Raw genomic sequence first — 23,159 nt, forward strand, 5'->3', positions numbered from 1 at the left:
CTCTGCCATCTGGGAGCATCACAACTTGGAACGAGTTAGCTCAAGCATTCTTCACTAAATATTTTCCACCTGCAAAGTCTTCCAAGCTGAGGAGTGAGATTACGAACTTTTACCAACAAGATTTAAAGTCATTGTATGAAGCATGGGAAAGGTATTAGGATCTCTTACAGAGGTGCCCTCACCATGGTTTACCACTCTGGTCGTAAGTGCAAACGTTCTACCAAGGGTTGCTACCAACTATTCAAGCTATGATTGATGCTGCAAGTGGGGGAGCCTTGAACAATAAAATGCCAGAGGACGCATACAATTTGATTGAGGTGATGGCGAATAATAACTATATGAGGACTCCAGAGAGAAATTCAACGAGGAAAGCAGCGGGAGTGCATGAAGTTGATGGTTACACAACATTGGCTGCTCAACTCTCCGCCATTCAAAAGCAATTGGGAGTTGCTCTAAAGGTAAATGCTATTGAATCTTCTTCTCTAATATGTGACCTTTGTGCAGGAAATCATTCATCGAAGGATTGCCAAGAAGGGAACCCGTTTGCTTAGCCTGAACAAGCCAATTACGTCAATAATTTCCAAAGGGGGCAAGGGAATCCATATTCCAATACATATAATCCAGCATGGAGGAAACACCCGAACTTTTCATGGAGCAAAAACAAGCTCCTGTTTTTCAACCTCAAGAGCAAAATCTAATTTAGAGAATGTGTTGACCAAGTTCATTGAAGAGACAATCAAGAGGTTTGAGAAGACTAACGTCCTAGTTCAAAATCAATCAGCCTCTATTCAGAACCTTGAGACTCAAATTGGGCAAATCCACAATATTTTAGCGGGAAGAGTTCAAGGGACATTGCCAAGCGATATAGAGAAGAATCCGAAGGAGAGAGTTAATGTTGTCATACTGAGAAGTGGTAAGGAGTTGAAGGAGGTAAGGAAGGAAGACGAAACAAAGGAAAAACTCGAAGAAGAAAAAGAGGGCACAAGAGAAAAAAATGTCAAAAATGCCCAAACTTCGACAAACAATGACTCGACACTCCCGTATCCTCACAAAGTGCAAAAACAAGGCTTGGATAAGCAATTTGGTAAGTTTATGGACATGTTTAGAACTTTACATATTAACATTCCTTTTGTAGACATGTTGGAGCAAATGTCAAAGTACGCGAAGTTTCTGAAGGAGATTATCACCAAAAAGAGGAGATTTGAAGAACATGAGACGGTGATGCTTACGGAAGAGTGCAGCGCATTGCTATTGAAGAAATTACCACAAAAGCTCAGAGATCCAGGGAGTTTCATAATTCCTTGCACAATAGGTAATGTTCATTTTGATAAAGTTTTATGTGACCTAGGGGCTAGTGTTTATCTCATGCCATTTTCGATTTATAAGAAACTAGGCCTAGGGGAAGTAAAACCAACCACAGTCCATCTTCAACTAGCTGATAGGTCTATAAAATACCCGAAGCGATTAGTAGAAGATGTATTGATCAAGGTAGATAAGTTGATTTTCCCAGTGGACTTTATTGTTCTTGACATGGAAGAAGATCGGGAAGTACCTCTAATTCTAGGAAGACCCTTTCTAGCTACGGGTAAAACTTTGATAGATGTTCACCAGGAGAAGCTAATCTTAAGAGTGGAGGATGAACAAGTAGAGTTTAATGTGTTTGATGCCATGAAGTACCCATCTGAGGGCGATACTTGTTTTGAAATTAGTGTCCTTGATAATGTCATTGCCAAAACTATGGAAGAAAATTACCCAAGCTCCCCCTTAGAGAATTGTCTAGTTCATGTGAGAACAAATGAAGATGAAATGGATAGAGAAGAGTTGAAAGGGTGTTTAAGTTTCTTAAACTCTCTACCATCAATGACATCCTCGCCCACTAAGAAGTTCTTTGAGATTAATACGATAGAAAGTCACTCCAATTCATCACCAAAAGAGCCTTCGAAACTTGAACTCAAACAACTTCCATCTCACTTGGGGTATGCATTTTTAGAAGATTCAAAGTTTTATCCTGTTATTATTAATGCTTCTTTGAGTGATGTAGAGGAGGAAAGGCTATTAAGGGTGCTACGGACATACAAGATAGCTATTGGATAAACAATTGGGGACATCAAAGGTATAAGCCCCTCAATTTGCAAGCACAAGATTTTAATGGAAGAAATTTACAAGCCGATGGTGCAACCACAAAGAAGACTCAATCTAGCAATGCAAGATGTGGTAAAGAAAGAGGTTTTAAAGTTGCTAGATGCAGGAATTATTTACCCAATTTCGATTAGTGCATGGGTAAGTCCAGTCCAAGTTGTACCAAAGAAGGGAGGAATGATTGTGGTGCAAAACGACAACAATGAACTCACTAACAAGAATGGTGATAGGGTGGCGCGTGTGCATTGATTATCGAAAGCTTAACTCTGCGACACGCAAAAATCACTTTCCACCCATTCATCGATCAAATGCTAGAGAGATTAGCAGGCCATGCTTTCTATTGTTTCCTAGATGGATAATCAGGATACAATTAGATTGCAATAGCACCGGAAGACCAAGAAAAGACCACATTCACATGCCCATATGGAACATTTGCATACCAAAGGATGCCGTTTGGACTTTGCAACGCACCAACCACTTTTCAACGTTGCATGATGTCCATCTTCTCGGATATGGTGGAAAACTCTATCAAGATTTTTATGGACGACTTCTCTATGGTAGGTAATTCCTTCAACTCTTGTTTATCTAACCTTTCTTTAGTTTTGCAGAGATGTGTGAAGACCAATCTAGTACTAAATTGGGAGAAATGTCACTTCATGGTACAAGAAGGAATCGTACTAGGCCATAAAATCTCCATCAATGGGATCAAAGTGGATCGAGCAAAGGTGAAGGTCATCGAGAAGTTACCACCCCCAAATTCTGTGAAAGTCATTCGAAGCTTCCTTGGACACGCCGGTTTCTATAGGAGATTTATCTAGGACTTTTCTAAAATCTCTAAACCTCTTTGTGATTTATTAGCTAAGGATACACCTTTTAATTTTACTAAAGAATGTTTAGAAGCATTTGAGTGCCTAAAAGCTAAATTGATATCTGCTCCTATAATTGTTGTGCCCGATTGGGAATTACCTTTTGAATTAATGTGTGATGCTAGTGACTATGCAATAGGAGCTGTATTAGGGCAACGAAAAGGTAGAATTTTGCATGTTGTTTACTATGCTAGTAAGACATTGACGGGACCACAATTGAATTATGCTACGACAGAGAAAGAATTTTTCGCTGTTGTTTTTGTAATTGACAAGTTCCATTCTTATTTGCTAGGTACAAAGGTCATCGTACATACCGACCATTCAGCTCTGAAGTACTTTCTAGCAAAGAAGGATTCCAAGCCAAGATTGCTTAGGTGGATGTTACTTCTTCAAGAGTTCGACTTGGAAATCCGAGACAAGAAAGGAACTGAGAATCAAGTAGCGGACCATCTATCTCTACTGGAAAGAAGGGAAGACGATCAAAGTGACGAAAAGCCTATCAATGAACATTTCTCGGATGAGCAATTATTTGCGATACAAAATGGACCTTGGTTTGCTGACATCGCCAATTACTTAGCAAAGAAGGTGCTACCTCCCGGAATGACATACCAAAGAAAGAAGAAATTTTTCTCCGACTTGAAACATTACTTTTGGGAGGATACATTCTTGTACAAGCAATGTGCTGATCAAATGGTCAGGAGATGTATGCCAGAGGAGGAGATGGAGAATGTACTTCGACATTGCCATTCTCTAGAGGTCGTAGGGCATTTTGGAGCGACACGAACGGCCGCTAAAGTTCTTTAATCAGGATTTTTCTGGCCCTCTCTCTTTAAAGATGCATTTAATTATGTTCGAGCTTATGATATGTGTCGAAGGGTTGGGAATATTTCTAGGAAAAATGAAATGCCTCTTAGTAACATTTTAGAAGTGGAAATATTTGATGTATGGGGAATAGACTTCATGGGACCGTTTCCATCTTCTTTTTCTAATCGTTACACTCTTGTGGCTGTAGATTACGTCCCAAAATGGGTGGAAGCTATGGCACTACCGACCAACGATGCTCGTGTCGTAGTCAAGTTCATAAAAAAGAATATCTTCACAAGATTCGGCACGCCTAGAGCTATCATTAGTGATGGAGGAGCTCACTTTTGTAACCAACAATTCGAGACATTGTTGAGTAAGTTTGGAGTTCCACATCGAGTTGCAACATCATATCATCCACGAACAAGTGGGCAAGTGGAGGTGTCTAACAGGGAGTTGAAGAGAATCCTAGAGAAAACTGTGAATGCCTCTTGGAAAGATTGGTCCCCTAAATTGGATGATGCACTATGGGCGTATAGAACAGCTTTCAAAACGCCAATTGGGATGTCGTCATATAGGTTAGTATATGGAAAAGCATGTCACCTGCCAGTTGAGCTCGAGCATAGGTCTTATTGGGCTATGAAGATATTAAATTTTGATCCAAAGGCAGTAGGTGCGAAGAGATTGTTACAACTCAATGAGATGGAGGAATTTCACCACAAAGCATATGAAAGTGCTCGGATCTATAAAGAGAAGACCAAACTTTGGCATGATAAGCACATAGTGAAAAAGGAGTTCAGAATAGGAGAACAAGTTTTGTTATTCAATTCGAGACTTAGACTTTTTCTAAGACAGTTACGATCATGATGGTCCGGACCATTCATTGTAAGTAAGATTTTTCTGCATGGGGCCATCAAAGTTCATCATCTTGTGAAAGGGATGTTCAAAGTCAACGGACAAAGATTGAAACCCTATGTTGAGCATGAATCGGAAGAAGACAGAGTTTCGATTTTTCTCCATGAGCCAAAGTGAACATAAAAAGGCGTCAAGCTAAGGACGTTAACTAAGCGCTTCGTGGGAGGCAACCCATGTTTTAAATTACTCTTCTTTTATTTTCTTTTCTTTCATTTTCATTTTCCATGCATTTATTTATTTTATTATTTATATATGTTTTTTTTTTTTATATTGTTTTTGGTCAAAAAAATAAAAAATTTAAAACGTGTGTGTGTCGCGGCACAACTTAGGTAGAAGCTATCGTGCTACGGCACAGTAGCGCGCAAAACCCAGCAGTTCGTCACCCACAGCCACGCCACAAAACAGAGAAAAAAACTGCTGCTGCGTTTTTTTCACCACTTTTTCAATTCTTTCACCTCAAAAACTCATCCTTCTCCTAAATCCTATTCTCATTCTCATTTTTCTTCCTCTTTTACAAGGATTTCAAGTGTAAATTCAAGCAAATTTTCTTGGTGGAGTTAGGGTTATGAAATTGGGGATGTTCAATTTCAAGAGAAACTGGTGGAATTGATGAGCAAGATAGTTTATTTCCAACACAAGTAAGTATTTCTATACTCCATATTCATGAATTTGGCTACCTATAACTTGATTTGGCAAGATTGCTTGGTGATTTTGGGTGTAAATTCGTTAGTTGAGAAAATTTTAGAATAAGGGTGATGTGCAATGTTCTTGTGTGGATTTTCGATCATTCATTGTCATTTGTGGTGTTGATGATTTGAATTGGTGGTGACTTTGATTGGAATTTTTTTTTGTTGATGGAAAAATTGGTGATTTGGGTGCAAATTCGTGGCTAAGAAAACGTTGGAATAAGGGTGTGGTGACTTTGCTTGAAATTATTTTGCTGCTGGAAAAATTGATATTTAAGGGGAATAAGTTCAAGCTTAGTTGAAGAATTAGGTGATTGTCTAATAGTGGATTGTGGTTGTTCATTACGTTGAAAACTGAAAAAATAATATTTTTTATGGCTCCAAAGATAGCTCCCAAGCGAAAAGTGAGAGGTGGGCAGGGTAGTCAAGTGCATGATCCTAAGTTTGTGAGTGGAAAAGCTAAGGGAAGGATTGACGATACTTAGCAAAAAGTGAGGGGTTTCATACAAGAAAGGGGCATGAATTTTGATGGTGATGACATAGAAGAAATAACTGACATAGTACATAAATTGGGTTGGAAGAAATTCACTCAAACACCCCCGTCAACCGTTGCTCCAATTGTAGAAGAATTCTATGCTAACTTACCCGACAATTACAATGGGAAAACGAGAGTTCGAGGAAAGGAGGTAAAATTTGATGCTAGGACAATTAACCAATACTATGAATTGCCACAAGTCGAAGAGGACGAATATGAGTACTTGAAAAATGTCAATTATGACAAGGTAATTAGGAGATTGACAAAGGGACAAGCAGCATGGGTCATGGTGGGTGATCGATATAAGAAATTTTTCGCATGAAATCTTCACAATGCTACTCGTGTGTGGCAATATTTCATGAACACAAGATTGATGCCAACAACCCACAATAGTATTGTGGATCGAGTGAGGGGAATCTTGCTTTACTGTATCGTGACAAAGAAGCAAATGAATGTGGGTAACATAATTGTGTCTCAAATGTTATCTTGTGCCAACAATCTTAACACGAGCTACTCCTTTCCGCAACTCGTCATGGCACTATGTCGTCAAGTGGGAGTTCCTCATACTTCGAGAGAAAAGGTGATTCACCCTAGCATTTGTTTGACTTATAAGTACATGAAAAACTCTCAATAGGACAGAAAAAGTTAACTAGATCAGTGGGTGCTTCATCCTCAAAAGCTCCACAAGAGGACCAAGACGAGAGTTTGTATGATATGGTGGACACCATAGGCGATTATCAACGTCAACAAACCGAATGGACGAATGCTCAATTTCAGGTACTCTTCAACATGCAACAAGATCAAATGAAGCAAGCAGGGTGTGACACTTCAAGTTACAAATTGAGGAAGATGATTTATCGCCCGAGTGAGGCTGATGAAGAAGATGATGAGAAGGAATCCGATGAATGTATGGAGGAATAAGCAATAAGACGAGCTCTAGTTGGAAAAGGAAAATTGATGTGTTGCATTCCATGTTATTTCCTTCGCTTTATGTACTTTTATTTTTTGTGTTGTTTCGATTCTCATATGGCTTGTTTGGTTGATGTAGGTTTTATGTGGATTGTCATTTAAGGTTTTAAGTTGTGACAAATTTAGTGTGGTTTGGCATGTTAATCATTTGTATTCACCCATAAGTTTCGTTATGCACTCTGAATTGGCTAAGCATGGCACATAGTTTGTTTTCTTTTGGATTAGATTCCCGATGACTATTGGATACAACAAACAATATGCATGCCTTCACAAAATTATCTCCACATAAATGTGCGCATGAAAGGTAGTGTGGTTGTTCTCTCTACACATTGAGGACAATGATCATCTCTAACGTTGGGGGTAAGGAATATTTTCTTATGGTCAAATTGTTTTTGGTGTTTTGAATTATCTCTTTAAAAGCTTTTGGGTGAAATTGTTTTAGGTATAGTTCTCATACATAAGTCAGTGATAAGACCATGATAGTGAATTTGTAACATTGAGATTTTATTAACTTTTGCATAATGTAAAGATGATAGTAGATGACAATTGCATTTAGTTATGACTCTCTTGGGAATAGGTTTGATTGGTTGAATAATTCGGAAACTTAGAGACGTTTTATGTGTATTTTTATGGGCAATAAATTTTTTGTGAAAATTGGGCATAAACTCTAGAACTCATTTGATAACCACTTGAGGCAAAATCCTAGAATCTGCATTACTTAGGATATGATTTAGGCAATTTTTTTTGGAACAATTGAGCCTTTGAAGCCAACCTATAATATTTTATCCCTAGTCAAACCTTTGAGCCTATATATACACTTGGTAAGCCTTATTATTATTTTATTTTATTTTTGTTGTTGTAAACCTACTATATCTCACCGTGACGATGAAGCCTAAAACATTTTCTGACCCATTTTATTGTGAGAGACTTAATTTAGGGTGACCTTATAAGAAAAACTCATGAAACAAAGTGTGGTAGAAGAAAATGAATATATTTTTTGGACTACAACCTGAGTATGTGCAATGAGATAGGTTGGGGGTTGTGGAAAAAAAAAATGATGATAGTAGAAGCAAGGTGGGGTAGACAAAATTTGTTTTGAGTTTACTATTTCCTAAAAAAACAAAAAAAAAAAAAAAAAAAAAAAAAAAAAAAAAAAAAAAAAAAAAAAAAATGCAGAAAAGTAGGAAGAAGTAACTAGAGAGAAGAACTTGAAATGAGGTAAATTACATGAGGGTTGTGCTAAGTGGGAAGGAAGAGTTCAATCAATGTAAAAGGGTAAGGGTGAATGAGAAGGGAAGCAGAAAGAGATTGTTCATGGTCATTCTGTAACATATAAGTCTCTTACATTTTGTTAGAAAATTCCTTTCCGTTCTTTCAAAGCCATTACCTAGAATACGTTACAACCATGAAAAAGACCTAATGATCCGAGGTAGTGATTGGATTCTACATTAGTGGAGAGTGGTTTGAAAAGTGAGCCTATGGAGTTTGATTGCACATTTGTTTTATTTTCATACTTTGCCTATGGAAGCTATGCATAAAATCATCTGGGCTTTTGGATGAATGGTTTGTGAATGATTATGAGAGAGTCAATAACAAAAGTGTAGTTGAAATTCACTTATTCTTTGCATTTGCATGTCGTTAATTATTCGATTTGTTCACATTGACACAATTTTTGAGACGATTATATGTATGAATCCTAAAATGTTTGTTTGAGTCTTTAGTTTTGAGTCTAGGTGAGGTTAGGTTTGAATGTTTGTGGGTATCATCGTTGGAAACCCTCGCGAGACTATAACTCATCCAACTAGGGCCTTCCTAGGGGTTTAAAGGCTTGTTGCATATGCTAAATGCAACCGTGACAATCTACGGAAGTGATTTAGGATGGTTTAGATATAGACTTTATTTTGTTTGTGTTTTCAAGCTAAAGGACTTGTTCTATCGCTCAGCTTGCTAGGGACTAGCAAGAAGCTGGTTGGGGCTTGTGATAAGAGCTTGAAAATACACATTTAGTTAGTGGTTTTGGGGGGATTAATTGTGGGAATTTAGGCTTAATTTGGTAAAGTTGCTTAATATTTTCATAATTGCCTTTTATGGGATCATGGGTATTTTTGAGTGTTTTTCAGGTCACTAGTGCTTAAATGTTATGCTCGGATGAAGAATCATGTTGGAAACGGAATGGGTGACGAGTGGAAACAAACGGATCAAGAATCGGAGTTGAATTGAAGAAGTTATATTGAAGTAAAGAGAAGATTCTAGATTACGTTCCAGCTTGCGCATGCCTCGGTATTTTGAGAATATCTTGAGCTGTAGAACTCGGATTAAAACGATACTTGGACTGTTGGAAATCTGATTCAAAGGGCTACATTTCATACAAATTTTCCAAATTCCATCGTTATCGAGTTCAAAAATCAACATCTTTGAAGGACAATGGAATGATGCGAGAAAAGGGCCGCGACATAATTTTTCCAGTAGCTACTGTGTCGCAGCATAGTGCCACAGCATAGTCACAAAAGTCATTAGTTTGTTGTCCATTTTTAGCCAGGAGAATAGGGTTAAGGGTTCCAAATCAAATAGAATTAAGGAAAAACAAACCCTAACCCTTGTGGGATATAAATAGAAGTCTTTTAGCATTATTTAGGAGATTCTTTGGTGAGAAGAAAGGGAGAAAAATTTGGAGAGAAGAAAAGTAACAGAAATTCTGGAGCTTTGATTCACAATATAGAGAAGTTTTCCTTATTCTTTTCTTGTAAACTCATGATGAATGTTTCAATAAATATGATTATTTCTTTCATGTTTATTATGAACTAATTTTATTCTCTAGGGCTAAGATGTAGCCCAATCTCTTAATTATGTATTGATCTTTGATTATTAATTTGTATTAAGAATTCTTCCTAAGTTTTACTATTATTCCTAATGCTTTCGATTCTTAAGGGCCCAAGAATTGAATGAACCAATGCACTAAGTTTTGAGATCGAGAGATGATACTTAGTTGGTCTACGGTAGTAAAACCATAGGTTGAGCGAATGCTAGAGATAGGTTACCGTGACTTGTGAGGTTTTGGTAAATTTCATAGAGCATAATGATCCCCAATTGCTTAAATCTGATTAGAGATAGTTCGGGTTAGTAATTAGAGGTTAATTTGATAATTGTTCGAGAGAAAGTTATAGGAAATTTAGGGAGTTTGACCTATAGGAAGAGCTTAATAAAATTAGCATGAGAGATCGATACACATGAATAAGAGTTGGTGTGAAGTCTATGCCCTAGGTCTAGTCATCTTGTTTTTACCCAAAGGTTTATTTTAATTGTTCTCTTTTCAGTTTGCTTTTTAAATTCAATTGTTTATTTGATTTAGGTTTCCTTGATAAAATTTGGATTGATCAAATAGTAATAGGATAGTTTAATTGGTAATTGATAATAGTAATTCCCTTGGGTTCGATATCCGTATTTTATACACTTTATTACTTGCACAATTTCGTACACTTGCGAAAATTTACAACAAGTTTTTGATAGGGCATAAATCAAGTTACGTACCTTGATGTGGGTGTTACACCAAAGGTTTATTAAAACTTTGTTTATTCAAATAAGAAGATCTATAGATTCATGTTTGTCCCTTCATATTCACATAAATATTCTCACTAAATATCTATCTATAATTATGCGATATGGTACCATTCCACCATGACATCATCGGTCACCTATTGTCGTATTATGTTACTTGGTTTTAACAATACGGTTTGTCTCAACAATTTGGTATGCATATCTCTTCACAATGTTAATATCAAAATCAATTAATTTTAGTTGCTGTTGTTTATAGGGAAAAGATTCATGTATTGGAATGGAATCAAGCTGAGGATGTTTCTATCACCAAAATACACAAATATATTTGTTTTCCTTTTTTTCTCGGTTTTCACTAAACAATCAATAGTAAATTGGCCATAACTTGCTCAATAAAAGTCCAATTGATGAACAGATTGAAGCATTGGAAACTAGATAGCTAGGGCTTTAATTTGATATATTATATGCTACCTTTGATATGGAATATGCCTTGCTGCCAAACCATTTATCTGAATAAGTTTATAATAGTTGGGGTTATGGTCTTGTGCTATCGCCGATCAAAGAAAACTATACAGTATCATATAAACTATAGTTTAAGAATAAATTTCATAAACAAACAATTGAAACTATTAGAAAAAGCTAAACAAAAGATGACAAAGGCTCCAGAAAAACACTGAAAGCATCTTCGAAAGAATCAATAATAGTACCAGAAAACAAAGCGGAAAAGATCTTATTCTCACATGGAACAATGAGAGAGACAGTGATAGTGAAGGAAGAAGGAAGAGAAAAGAAAATAAAGAAAGAGAAAATGCGTGAAGTGGAGAAAGAGGAGAGAAATTTGTATAGGAATTAGAGAGAAATGAAATAAGGGAAAAGAAAGGAACCCTAAAAGAGGTTAACCTGGTTTTCGCACTAAACTAGTTGGACCGGTGGTTTGGCACATTGACACCAACCCAACTGTGGGTCAAAATGGATTAATGAATTAAAAATATTTTGAATGTCATTCCATTCTGATTTTATACTTATTTAAAATTGTCAAATAATTAATATTACTAATTTGGATTAAATTTGTATACATTGAATCCATTATTTAAATATCAAATTGCCATTTTTAATTTTTTAACAATAATACATGAAATACAAGAAATAAACATACCCATCCAACATGCGGGCTCTACACCTACTTTATTATACTTGAAAATGCAAGCTTCTGAGTTAAGTGGTTCGATCAAATTAAATTATTCGATAAATTCTTAACAGATAGAGCAAATATGACTATTTGTTAAACCCAAAAGATGGCTTAATATTTCTAGAAGAAAGAAAGAAAGAAAGACAGAAGAGGGGGGGGGGGGGGGNTTTTTAATAATTCCATGCTTGCCATGACACAGTTCCTTCACTTCTCAAGTTTTGGTTTATGAAAAATGAATTTTTGGATATACGTTGTTATGCTTAATTGAAACTCAATATTTGTTTGGTTTTGTCATCAATAAAAAAAGGGGAGATTATTGACCTCTCTTATGTTTTGATGTGCCAAAACTATCCAAAAAGTTGATTGAACACTAACCATAGCATGCTAAGGTATGACACAAGTCATAACCAAATCAAAACAGTTTTATCAGGTCATACATTCGTGTCCCAAGAAAGGTACGACTCTGCGCAAGCAAGGCACGACCGTATGCAAGCAAAGAATGCCCATTCCATAAGAGAAAGCTGCCCAGATGATTATGCACCTTCGCACGACATCATTCGTCAAGGTCGTTCATCATTCTACCAACCTGAGTGGCACTCACATGACAATCCTATACGACCGTGCCTTCAAGTAAAAAAGTCAAGATAATTCAAATCCAGAATCCTTTGCACTCTTGACTTCATTTAAATTGGTCAAAGTTAAAACTCAAAGTTCAAAATTGTAGCAACCCGACCACACAGCAGGCTTAGGCCAGATCACAAAGCGGGCCCAGACCAGTACCACACAGTTGGCCTACTACTCACTAGGAATATCTCCCCCCCCCCCCCCTTCTCCCCCCCTCCTTAAGGGATTTCTTTCGCCTCCCCCACCACTCGAACCCAAGACCAAGTAGCCCAGTGGTACTCACCATGCTTCCCAAATGACTATAGCCCCTTGGTCTTGGGTTCGAGTGGTGGGGGAGGCGAAAGAAATCCCTTAAGGAGGGGGGGAGAAGGGGGGGGGGGGGGAGATATTCCTAGTGAGTAGTAGGCCAACTGTGTGGTACTGGTCTGGGCCCGCTTTGTGATCTGGCCTAAGCCTGCTGTGTGGTCGGGTTGCTACAATTTTGAACTTTGAGTTTTAACTTTGACCAATTTAAATGAAGTCAAGAGTGCAAAGGATTCTGGATTTGAATTATCTTGACTTTTTTACTTGAAGGCACGGTCGTATAGGATTGTCATGTGAGTGCCACTCAGGTTGGTAGAATGATGAACGACCTTGACGAATGATGTCGTGCGAAGGTGCATAATCATCTGGGCAGCTTTCTCTTATGGAATGGGCATTCTTTGCTTGCATACGGTCGTGCCTTGCTTGCGCAGAGTCGTACCTTTCTTGGGACACGAATGTATGACCTGATAAAACTGTTTTGATTTGGTTATGACTTGTGTCATACCTTAGCATGCTATGGTTAGTGTTCAATCAACTTTTTGGATAGTTTTGGCACATCAAAACATAAGAGAGGTCAATAATCTCCCCTTTTTTTATTGATGACAAAACCAAACAAATATTGAGTTTCAATTAAGCATAACAACGTATATCCAAAAATTCATTTTTCATAAACCAAAACTTGAGAAGTGAAGGAACTGTGTCATGGCAAGCATGGAATTATTAAAAAAAAAAAAATTCTTGCCATGGCATGATCTCTTTTACCCAAGATCATGATTTCGACATGATAATCAACATAAAATTAAATCAAAACCATACAAGGTTTAATATAATACCTTCGTTGGCGGCTCCTTCTTTGGAGATCTCTGATTAATCGCTATCAACCCAATGCAGGATTGAGTCCGTCGGTATCCACACAAAGGAAGGCTCGAAATCACCCTAAGATTAATTGCTAGACCAATCTTAGAGCTTGAGGAAGAGAGGCAGAAATTAAGAGAATAAAATTCTCTTGGTGGCTAGGGTTTAGGCGTGAGCTATTTGGGAGAGGGAGAAAAATTAATTTATTTTTTCTCAAAAGAGTTCTCTCTCAAATCTCTTAATAATTAAAATCCATTGTGCCTTTATATAGGCAACCCCAAACTAGAATCCTACAAGGATTATGAATCCTTGATTTCCAATTTGGTTTGGATTGCAATCTCCTTAATTCCAATTTGAATTGGATTGCAATCCTTTATCGTAGGGATAAGAATATCTCTTAAGATATTCTCTTAAATATGAATTTTAATTAAATAAATATTACTTATTTAATTCCTATATATAAAATATATATTCTAATTAAATAAATATTTCTATTTATTTAATCCATATATATATATATATACAGTAAAACCTCTATATAGTGATACTCTATATATGAATAAACTCTACATAATCATAAAAAATTCTAGTCCCAATTTGAGATAGTTATAAATAAGAATAAACTCTACATTGTAATAAGTTATAATTTTTCTAATTCCCGCCTTAAGGAAAGTTGCCTCTACGTAGTAATAATTATCTGTATATTATAAAAATATATATGTTATGTAAAATTAAAGGTTTAAAATGAAATAGAATATTTATTTAAAATTGTTTGGGACAATGATTTATGTTTTAAGTTGTTATCACATCTTTTACCTTACGAGTACGTAATAGCTCGTTAGCATGGATACCTTCTTGTTGAAGCTAAAATATTTTTAGTTTCTCAGGCATGTTTAGAGCTTCATAGCACAAGACTTTTTGTATTTCCATACTATTATCCTTAGGATTATTTCCTTTCTCTTCTTGTCTAATTGCAACAATGATTTCTCCTTTGGTTAAAGTATAAACGATTTGTTGCTCATTTGGATAATCGAAGAAGACGTTAATATCCTTTCAATTAGTGTAGTGAATTTGTCGAATCCGATCACTAAATTCTATAGTGACTCTTTTATTCTCCTTATCCAGTTTATTTTTAACTTATAAATTCATTGACATTAGTGGTCCTTATTTTGCAGTGCTTAAAACCATTGACAATTGTCTGTGGCTTCACATCAATTGACCATGCATCAACTGTATTTACAGTTCCATCAATGACACTTATTTTTGTTGGTTCTAAGAAACGATCTTTTATCCGTTTCAAAAGTAGGCAATTGAAATGTTGTATCGAAATTCTAATATTACTAAAATATGAATTGAAATACTAATACTGTACTACTAAAACATGAATTATAAAATAAGAAATCAAAACTATAATTTTTGTAACTACACCTCCATTAAGTTATAACCTCTTTATAGTAATAAAATTAGTTAGTCCCAACATTATGACTATAGAGAGGTTTTACTGTATATATATCATATTTAATTTTGGATTATAATTTAAATTAAATATATTCCTTCATATTAATTAAAATTAATATGAATATAATTTTGCCAAAATTCCTCCAATATAAATATTGGATAATGGCATCAACCCTAGCAAAATTACCAAAGTGCCCTTTTCGCCCATAATGATGAAAATGCTCTTGGACTCCCAAATTACCAAAATACCCTTTTTGGCCCAAGGACAAGATTGTCCTTCTCTATTCTTCACTTAACTATCTTCTTTGTGAGTGACCTGAAGACTTTCTACTTTGTTGGCAATGTCCCGATAACTAATTAGGTATCAGCCAATTAGTATTTTTGTACACCAATCAAGATTGGCCTCTAGCAAGGCATCATGATTCACCGGTAAGCAAAGATTCAGCGATCAAGCTTTCCTTGTCTACGCTTTGGTTATCGTGCAATTTGATCTATTTCATCATCTTATATCTCATCAAGGTTTGAGGTACAGAAGTAGTGTCTACCTCAAAACTATTACCTTGACATGTTGTATATTTGGTTCTTGAATTTGACGACCATATGAGATTGGATTCGAGCACCAACTTGATTCCACTATGGCCACGACTTTGTAGTCATAGTTCTTTAACCAAATATCTCGTTAAGATAAGGTCTTCTGTAACTAGGAATGATGAATCATTTGTTGATCCACCATAGCCATAATGTACTTCCCAATGTAACCAATCACCACTGTTCTAGTAATCCCAAAGAGAGACAATGTTAGGTTGGTGTCAAATCACATCGATTTTTACAAACGGTGCTCTAGTGATCTCAAGTCAAAGGACCACATGCACCACCATCTGTAAGAGGATATATTCCATAAACACTAAGTTACCATCTTGTATGGAATCCTCTGATGGATCAGTCTAGTGGACTTGTACAAGCAAGCACCCATGCATTGCACCAGGTTGATGCTCACAACCTCGATATGTGAGACTTATCACTATCTTTCGATAGGGTCATTCAACGCGATGATAGTCTCTCCATATAATCTGTGAGCTAGGTAAGATTTATACTATGACTACGGACGGTTTAAGAAGGGCCACCATTTGTGCTCATAGGGCTCTCCCAATTAAGATTTATAATACTTAATACCCTTGTCACTGGTTTCAACCTTTCTAAGGACATATACTATTTGCTTTACATACAATAAATAGATACTATAGTATATTGCTTATAAAGAAGTGTTTGCCTTTTATTCATATAAAATATGAGTTTACAAGAGGTACAATGTTGGCTCTAGTGCACCTACTCTAACAAGAATAACTCCCCCTTAAATTGAGAACTCTCTTACCAAAATGCATTTTCTAAACATGAACTTGAGCACAAATGCTCCCTCTTTCACCAAGCATATTCTTAGGTCTACTAATAAACACAAAGCAATATATGCACTTCAATATATATATGAGTAATGCTACGGACATCGAAATTTTACACTGAATTTTTGTACCGAAGGACATGGCAACCAGTCAGATGCAACCACACTGGAGTCTTTCGTGAATGAATGGTCGTCCAACATTCATGGACACCCGCCCATAATTAATGGACTCCCGTTCATATTATATGGACGAGTGTCCATTTACTATGGACGGGCATCCATATAAGATGGATGCCCGTCCAAAAAATTTTAGAAGAAAAATAATGGACCCCCGTCCATCTTATATGGACAAGCGTCTATTTACTATGAGATGGATGCCCATCCAAAAAATTTTAAAAGCAAAATAATGGGCATCCGTGATTATTAGACGGTCATTCACCTATAATAGACACCCGTCCATAAGAAAATAACAATGGACTCCCGTTCATATAATATGGATGGGCGTTCACCTAGAATGAATGTCCGTCCATTGTTTAAAATAAAAAAAATTTTAAAACAAAAATTATGGACGTCCGTCCATATATAGGCGTCCCTTTTAGATGAACGCCTGTCCATTGTTTGATTTAAAAAAATTTAAAACATTTGAGTCTCAATCCTAAAAGTATATGTCACTATCTTCATTAAATTTGTCTATATTCAAAGTAATTGGACAAGTGTCATAAGAATAAGGCACTAACTCAATAAGGATTCACAATTAATTCATTCAATAAATTTATAATTTAAAATTTTTTAATATTAAGAGATGGAGCCCGTCCTCTTATGAGGACGGGTGTCCATAAACAATTTAGGCCAAATTTTTTTAGTTTAAACTATGAATGGGCATCCATTCTAGGTGGACGGCCGTCCATATAATATGGATCGGAGTCCATTTCAAATAAACGGCCACCCAATAACAATGGACAGTCGTCCATATTTGATGGACGGCCATTCATTCACGAAATATTTGTTAACGTGATACGTGGCTCGTCTGATTCAGTGGACACGTCATTCGATGTAAAGCGTCGGTGTCCATAGCATTTTTCATATATATATATATATATATCCTTCAACACTTTAACTTCATTTCAAAAAATCATTCACAATACAACATTTCAATATTCATATCAAAAAATCATTCACATCATCCCACTATCACACTTTAATATTCAACAAAATAATAACAACACTTCAATATTCAAACAATATCAACAATTCAATAACTCAATTTTCATCTTTCTCTCCCCCTTTTTGTTATCATAAAAAAGAAACTATAGCAATGATGCCATGATGAAAAGAAATGAGTTAAGACACATGAAAAGAAATTAGTTGACACGTTCATTTGCATTGATATATAGATAAATAAGAGCCATATACAAACATAAAGAGAAGTGTCCAAAGGACACTGATGTTTCCCAAGTGCAACAAAAATAAATAAAAGACACTAAAAAGTTTTAAAAACCAATGAAACAAAAACATAAAGGGCTATGGATTGTGAGGTGAGGATGGTGCAAGAGGAAATGGTGGAAGTTTATCCATCAACTAGGCCAGAGAATATAGGGCCTTTTTTATTCCCTTGAGCTGATCTTCAATGTCCCGAAGCTTTAGATCAACATACTCTTTCAGCTTAATTGGTAACCTCATTAGAAGGAGTAGAGCTTGGTCCAACTTCACTTGGGCCAACCTCAAGCCTTGGAATTTTCCTCCTTAGCATGATTGCAGCTAAAGAATCAGAGCTGTCTGAGTTATCTCTAGCTTCCCCTTCTTCTTCTTTTTCACCCTCCTCTGCCTTCCTTTTTCCCTTGTCAGCAGCCAATACCCATTTGTCTTTGCCGACTGACTTCACCATGTGCATATTCTGCAGCATGGAACCATCAATAAGGTGAAAGGAACCAAATTCCACTTTTCTAGCATTGTGCTCTTCAGAGAAGTTCAAGTTCAACTTGGTGTAGATGAAAGTGATAAACATCCCAAACTGAATCTCACCAAGGTCCTTTCGCATCTCTCCCAACCTCTTTATCAGCAAAGTAGGAATGTGTAGACGTAAAAATCTACCTGTACGGAAAGAAGGGTCTGATCCCGTGAGGTTGAGGCCACTAGCGATCTGCTGTACCTGCACACGTAGAGAAACACACGCGTGAAGCGAACGGGAAACACCGGGGTGGTGTTTGCCGTAGGCACTCCGACGCTCAAGTCAGCAAGGCTGAAAGAGGCTAATATAGCGAGGGCTAGGGAATAAGAGATTACCGGAAGTCTAGTCGGGGACTATGACTACGGTGAATCAGTGAAACTCTCGAGTAAAGAGTCTCGGGTGTGAAGGTGTAATGTCGATGATCTTTGTGAGAGGGCTGGCCTCTTCTTATATAGTGGTTGTCTGGTCTCCCAATCCTGGTGGGAGCAGGAATCCTAATATGACACCGATGTAAACCCTAGAAGAATTAGGGTCGTGGTGAGTTGTCTTACTAGTGTCCAAATAGGAAGGTAACCCTGTTTAGGAGAATTCGCTAAGTAGGAAAGTGATCAGGAATAGGAAGGCGTCTTTGAATAGGAGGTTGATTAGGAGTAAGAAAGTTCTATGAAAGGGCTGTGGGCTCTAGATTCGTCCGTGGACCTAGGGAATGGGCCAGGTTTGAGAGGCTTGTGCCCGCTTGATTTGGGACGGTTTATACCTCATGTTAAAATAGAACTAACATGGCTTGGGCCTTTGCAGGACTGGGCCTGGTCCATCTTCCTAATGGTCCTATTTCCCTATTTGGGCCAAGGACGATTTTTGGCCCTAACAGTTTGTCCCCCACTCTCTGAGTTGAGAGTATCTCAAGTCAGAGAGTAGGTTGCACTCAAAGCGAGCTCGTTCTTTCCTTATGGACGAACAATTATTGGAGAGAGCTGACCGCCGCAAGCGATTTGATTGAATCTTGACCGATATCCATTCCTGAACAAGAGCACGCCACCACGCGGTGTGCCTGATCGGTTCGACGAGCCAAAGAACTGACAGCTAGGTTAGGTCGCTCGGTACGTTAGCGCGATTACCACGGAAACCGCGCGAGGGGCAATTATTCGTCCTGCCAGATCGGGCGAAGCTCAGGAAGTTTACCGAGGAGATCCATTCGGTCGGGCTGTTAGGACGACCAGATAAGTGCGGAGACCGAACATTTTGACCATTCGTTCACCTCGGACGGGCGAATGGACGAGGCTTAATGGCTTTCTGAAGGGTTTAACCCGGGCTGTCCCAAGCTCATGCGTCGGTCGACCGGGTCTTCCGGGACGGCCGAATACGAGACGTCTGAGGAGGCTCTTGACCTGAGAAGCTTAGTCGGTGGGACAGATCGAACGGCCTAGTACACTTGGGGCGAATATTGGACGTGTCAACATATTTCTGGATGTTCAGGCTGAGTCGGCCAGGAGGGTCGGGCGACCGAGATGCGAAATCCGTACAGGTCCACGATTTCCCAGGTGGTTAGGATCGTTGCCACGTGTATGGTGGTAATCTGTCTGTCGTTTCGAGAGCGGGAAAACGAAGAGACTCCTGACACCTGGCCAATCGCAACCTGCCACGTGTTCACGCCTTCTTTACAAATTTGGAGAATCGGCTGTTCGTCTTCCATTTGCATTGGTTTTGGGTTTTCGTCTGAAAAAATTTCTTTCCTGTTTTTCTTCGTTTTTGTCCCCGTTTCTTGAGCGAAGGTGGTCTTCTACAATCATCCAAGGTAATTCTTCCTTTTGGCGTCGTTTTGCAGTTCTTTAGGTAGATTTTCTTTTTTGATAGAATTTCTGGGAAGTAAAATAAGGGTGTTTTGAGTTTTTGGGTGGGTTTAAACTAGGTTTCCAAGCGTTTTGGTGTTAGGACTTTGGTGAATACGCTTGGGTTTGAGTTTTCCGGTGGAAATCCGGGAAGAATTTGGTCGCAGGTGAATCTTCTGGGTTTTTTGGTTTTGGCTTGGAAGACGAAGTCGACTTTTGCGTTGCTTGGGTCGGTCGGTACGTCTGACCGAGTGGCGAGGAGGAGTGTGATTAGGGGATCGGTCGCTCAGGGCGAGTGAATTTAGGTTGAGGGATTAGTGATCAAGTCGAGTAGACGGCTAGGATTGAAGTTTGAGGTGGATCGGTCGTCTGGGGCGAACGAGTTGGTGCTCTATTGAATTTGGCTTAGTTCGTTCGGTTGGAGGGGTCGACCCAGGGCAGAGGCTCGTGGGGCAAATTGACTAGCAAGCTTTCACTCTTTCGGTCGGCTAGGTGGGGCGACTAGTAAGAATCCACTTCGGTACAACGGGCTGACCAAGGTTGAGGAGACCGGTTTCGAGGGCATCGTTCGGTGTTGAAGGGCGAACGAGTGGTCAATACTTGTGCTTCAATTAGTTTCCCCAAAGAAGGAGTCGGTCGGTTGGGACGAGCGAGTGATCCGATGTCAGGCGATACGTCCACAGGTTCGAGTCAAGAGGTAGACTTGGGGGACGAGTATGAGCGTGCCCCGACCATGGTGGTTATGCCTGAAGGGAGTGTTCCGGTCGGTATGCCGACCGGAGTTAGTGTGGCTGCTCCAGGGTCGAGTGGAGCTGGGCCGAGTGGCTCTGGTCGGTATGGTAGGAGTGGGGAAGACTCCGGAGGGGCTGACAGTCCCTCTTCATATGGTAGTAGCTCTGAGGAAGGGCCGAGCCAGCAGGGCAGTGGGATTCTGACCAGGGATTATCTGCCCGTGCTGAGGGATGGTGACGTGTGGCGTATCCGTACACTGTATCATATTCCTAGTTCTGTTAAAGTCCGGACCCCGCGGTCGTACGAGCGTGTTGATTGGGAGGCTGAAGGTTGGGTCTGCGTGTACGAGAAATGGTTTCATGATGGGTTGAGGTTGCCTGTGCCTCGCCTCGTCTGGGAGGTGCTGAATCACTTCATCATTGCCCCCTCCCAACTTATGCCGAACGCCTGGAGGCTGTTGATGGCCTTGGAGGATCTGTGTGTTCGGCATCAGATTGTGTTCGGGTTGCACGAGCTGCTGTACTCGTTCTTCCTGAAAGAGAACGATAAGGAGAAAGGCCGATATTTGCTGAACTTGAGGCACGATCGGTCTCATCTGGTGACCGACCTGCGGTCTAGTGATAAAAACTGGAAAGACCGCTACTTTTTCTTAAAGGGTCAGGCCGTTTTCGGAGACAGGGGCATGGGCGAGATCCCGATCGGGTGGCGAGCTACTGGTGAGAACTTCGTTGTTTCTTTCGTACTTTTGATTACTAAATCTTGATTATGTTTTTTGTTTGCAGAGCTTGATTTCAATCGCGCTGGGCAGAGCGGGGACGGCTTGGACGTAGCTACCCAGAGGGTGTTAGCCATCCCATTGGAGCAGAGGGATTGGCGAGTGGTGCGTCGAGTCTAATCTGAGGAGCAGTATCTTTGGGCCGGAGTAGAGGCTATTCAGAGAGGTACTCCCTTCCCCTCGCTGAGCAGACTTGGGATTGCTCCTGAGTTATACTCCACCCATATCTTTTTTGGTGAGTCCGGGCTGCCCCACTAACCGTTGGAGAGTTTGCACTTGCAGAGTCGAGATGAGAAATTGACTGTCCCGAGCGCGAGCGAATCCATCGCCAGGCGTCGAGAAAAAAGAGGGATCGTAGGTAAGAAGCATGTGAGGTTGAAGATGTGTTGGCGACGCACCCAGTCGGCGCCACCGAGTCAGCAGCCCTCGGCGGGAGTCGGACCGTCCCAGGCTGCCGTTGGGGATGAGAGGCCGGACTATAACCATCATGATTCCGGCTACTGCGTCACTTACTCTGACGCTACATCTATGATGTAAGCTAGCCGACTCCTTTTGTTCCCGCGGATGAGGCGCGTTTGAACCATGGTTGCGTTGCTGCCGCTGACTGGGTGTGTATCCCGCCCGTTCAGGTATGGCAGTACTTTTTCATTTTTCTTGTCCGACTGTGTTCTCATTTTAGTTTTGTTGTCGCAGGTACTCACTAGCGTCTCCATCTAAGAAGTCTGTCGTGGTGCAGAGAAGCGGATACGGATGTATCCAAGGCCAACGCTGGTTTGCGGCAGAAGAAGCCATCCCGAAGCGAGCAAGAGAGTCAGCAGCGCCTCAGGGATAGTGAGGCCGAGTCGAGAGGCTACGGCGCGAGTTAGCCGAGAGGACCGCGAAGGTTGAGTCCCTCGGGAGCAGTGCATCTCCATTGCTGATGACGCCATCATAAGGCCCGAGGCGGCTCATGCTTGAGTTTAAGGAAGGACGGACCTCTCATTGGGATCGGATGAAGACATTCTCTCAGCAAGAGTTGTTAGAAGGGAAACTAGTCATCCGGTGGGTCAGGACGAGGAGCAGCCACCTGAGCTGAGCCAGCCGGTGTTGGGGACGTGAGCGACCTAGCTGCGGGGCCGAGCTCTGCTGTGCTTGCGTGGCGACTGATTTGATGGAGGATGAGACTCGCCGAGGATGCTTAGTGCTCTCCCATTTTTCCTTTGTGTTTTGGGGCCTGCGATGCCCTTTTCTTCTGGCGTCTGTGCCGTTTTTTGTATTCTGAACTGGGGCGATTGACTCCATATATAGACTTTTGACTTTTGGTTTCTCATGTTGTTTCTTTGGATATCACTTATTCTTTTGTTTCTCCCCTTGTATTTGCGCATGTACCTCATCGTGGCCTAATGGCTAAGGCACGTAGGCCTTATGTTGGGCTGGTTGGTGCTGACCCAAACACACGTTTGAATCATTCATTCGGTCGAGTTGACCGGTATGTAGTCACCTGGATGAGTGGCGGTGCATCTTTAGTTCAGTTTCTGGTTGGGTGGGGCCGACCAAGGTGCCAAGTCTTGGATCGTGCAGGCCGATCTTAAGGTGTTCTCCGAGTCG

The 23,159-nt window shown here is 39.6% G+C and overlaps 1 protein-coding gene and 1 non-coding gene across 2 annotated transcripts; one reads left to right on the forward strand and one right to left on the reverse strand.

Moving 5' to 3' along the window:
- Positions 1–83: 83 nt before the first annotated feature.
- Positions 84–190, reverse strand: LOC116116759. The gene has a single exon (XR_004125862.1). It is a non-coding gene; the product is annotated as a small nucleolar RNA R71 (small nucleolar RNA).
- Positions 191–248: 58 nt separating this feature from the next.
- On the forward strand, positions 249–2,094 carry LOC116116758. The gene is made up of 3 exons (XM_031402803.1): positions 249–458; positions 505–589; positions 833–2,094. Exons 1-3 carry the CDS (start codon positions 249–251, stop codon positions 2,092–2,094), a joined length of 1,557 nt encoding a protein of 518 aa, XP_031258663.1.
- Positions 2,095–23,159: the final 21,065 nt, after the last annotated feature.

The sequence above is a fragment of the Pistacia vera genome, unplaced genomic scaffold (assembly GCF_008641045.1).
Source record: "Pistacia vera cultivar Batoury unplaced genomic scaffold, PisVer_v2 Contig781, whole genome shotgun sequence".
Taxonomy (NCBI): Eukaryota; Viridiplantae; Streptophyta; class Magnoliopsida; order Sapindales; family Anacardiaceae; genus Pistacia; species Pistacia vera.

Bases quoted from the DNA above. Each gene is read 5' to 3' on its own strand.
- LOC116116758 (XM_031402803.1), top strand. From the start codon at position 249: ATGATTGATGCTGCAAGTGGGGGAGCCTTGAACAATAAAATGCCAGAG. The intron at 459-504 runs GTAAATGCTATT...ACCTTTGTGCAG, and splicing joins AATTGGGAGTTGCTCTAAAG to GAAATCATTCATCGAAGGAT. The intron at 590-832 runs GCAAGGGAATCC...ACAATATTTTAG, and splicing joins GTCAATAATTTCCAAAGGGG to CGGGAAGAGTTCAAGGGACA.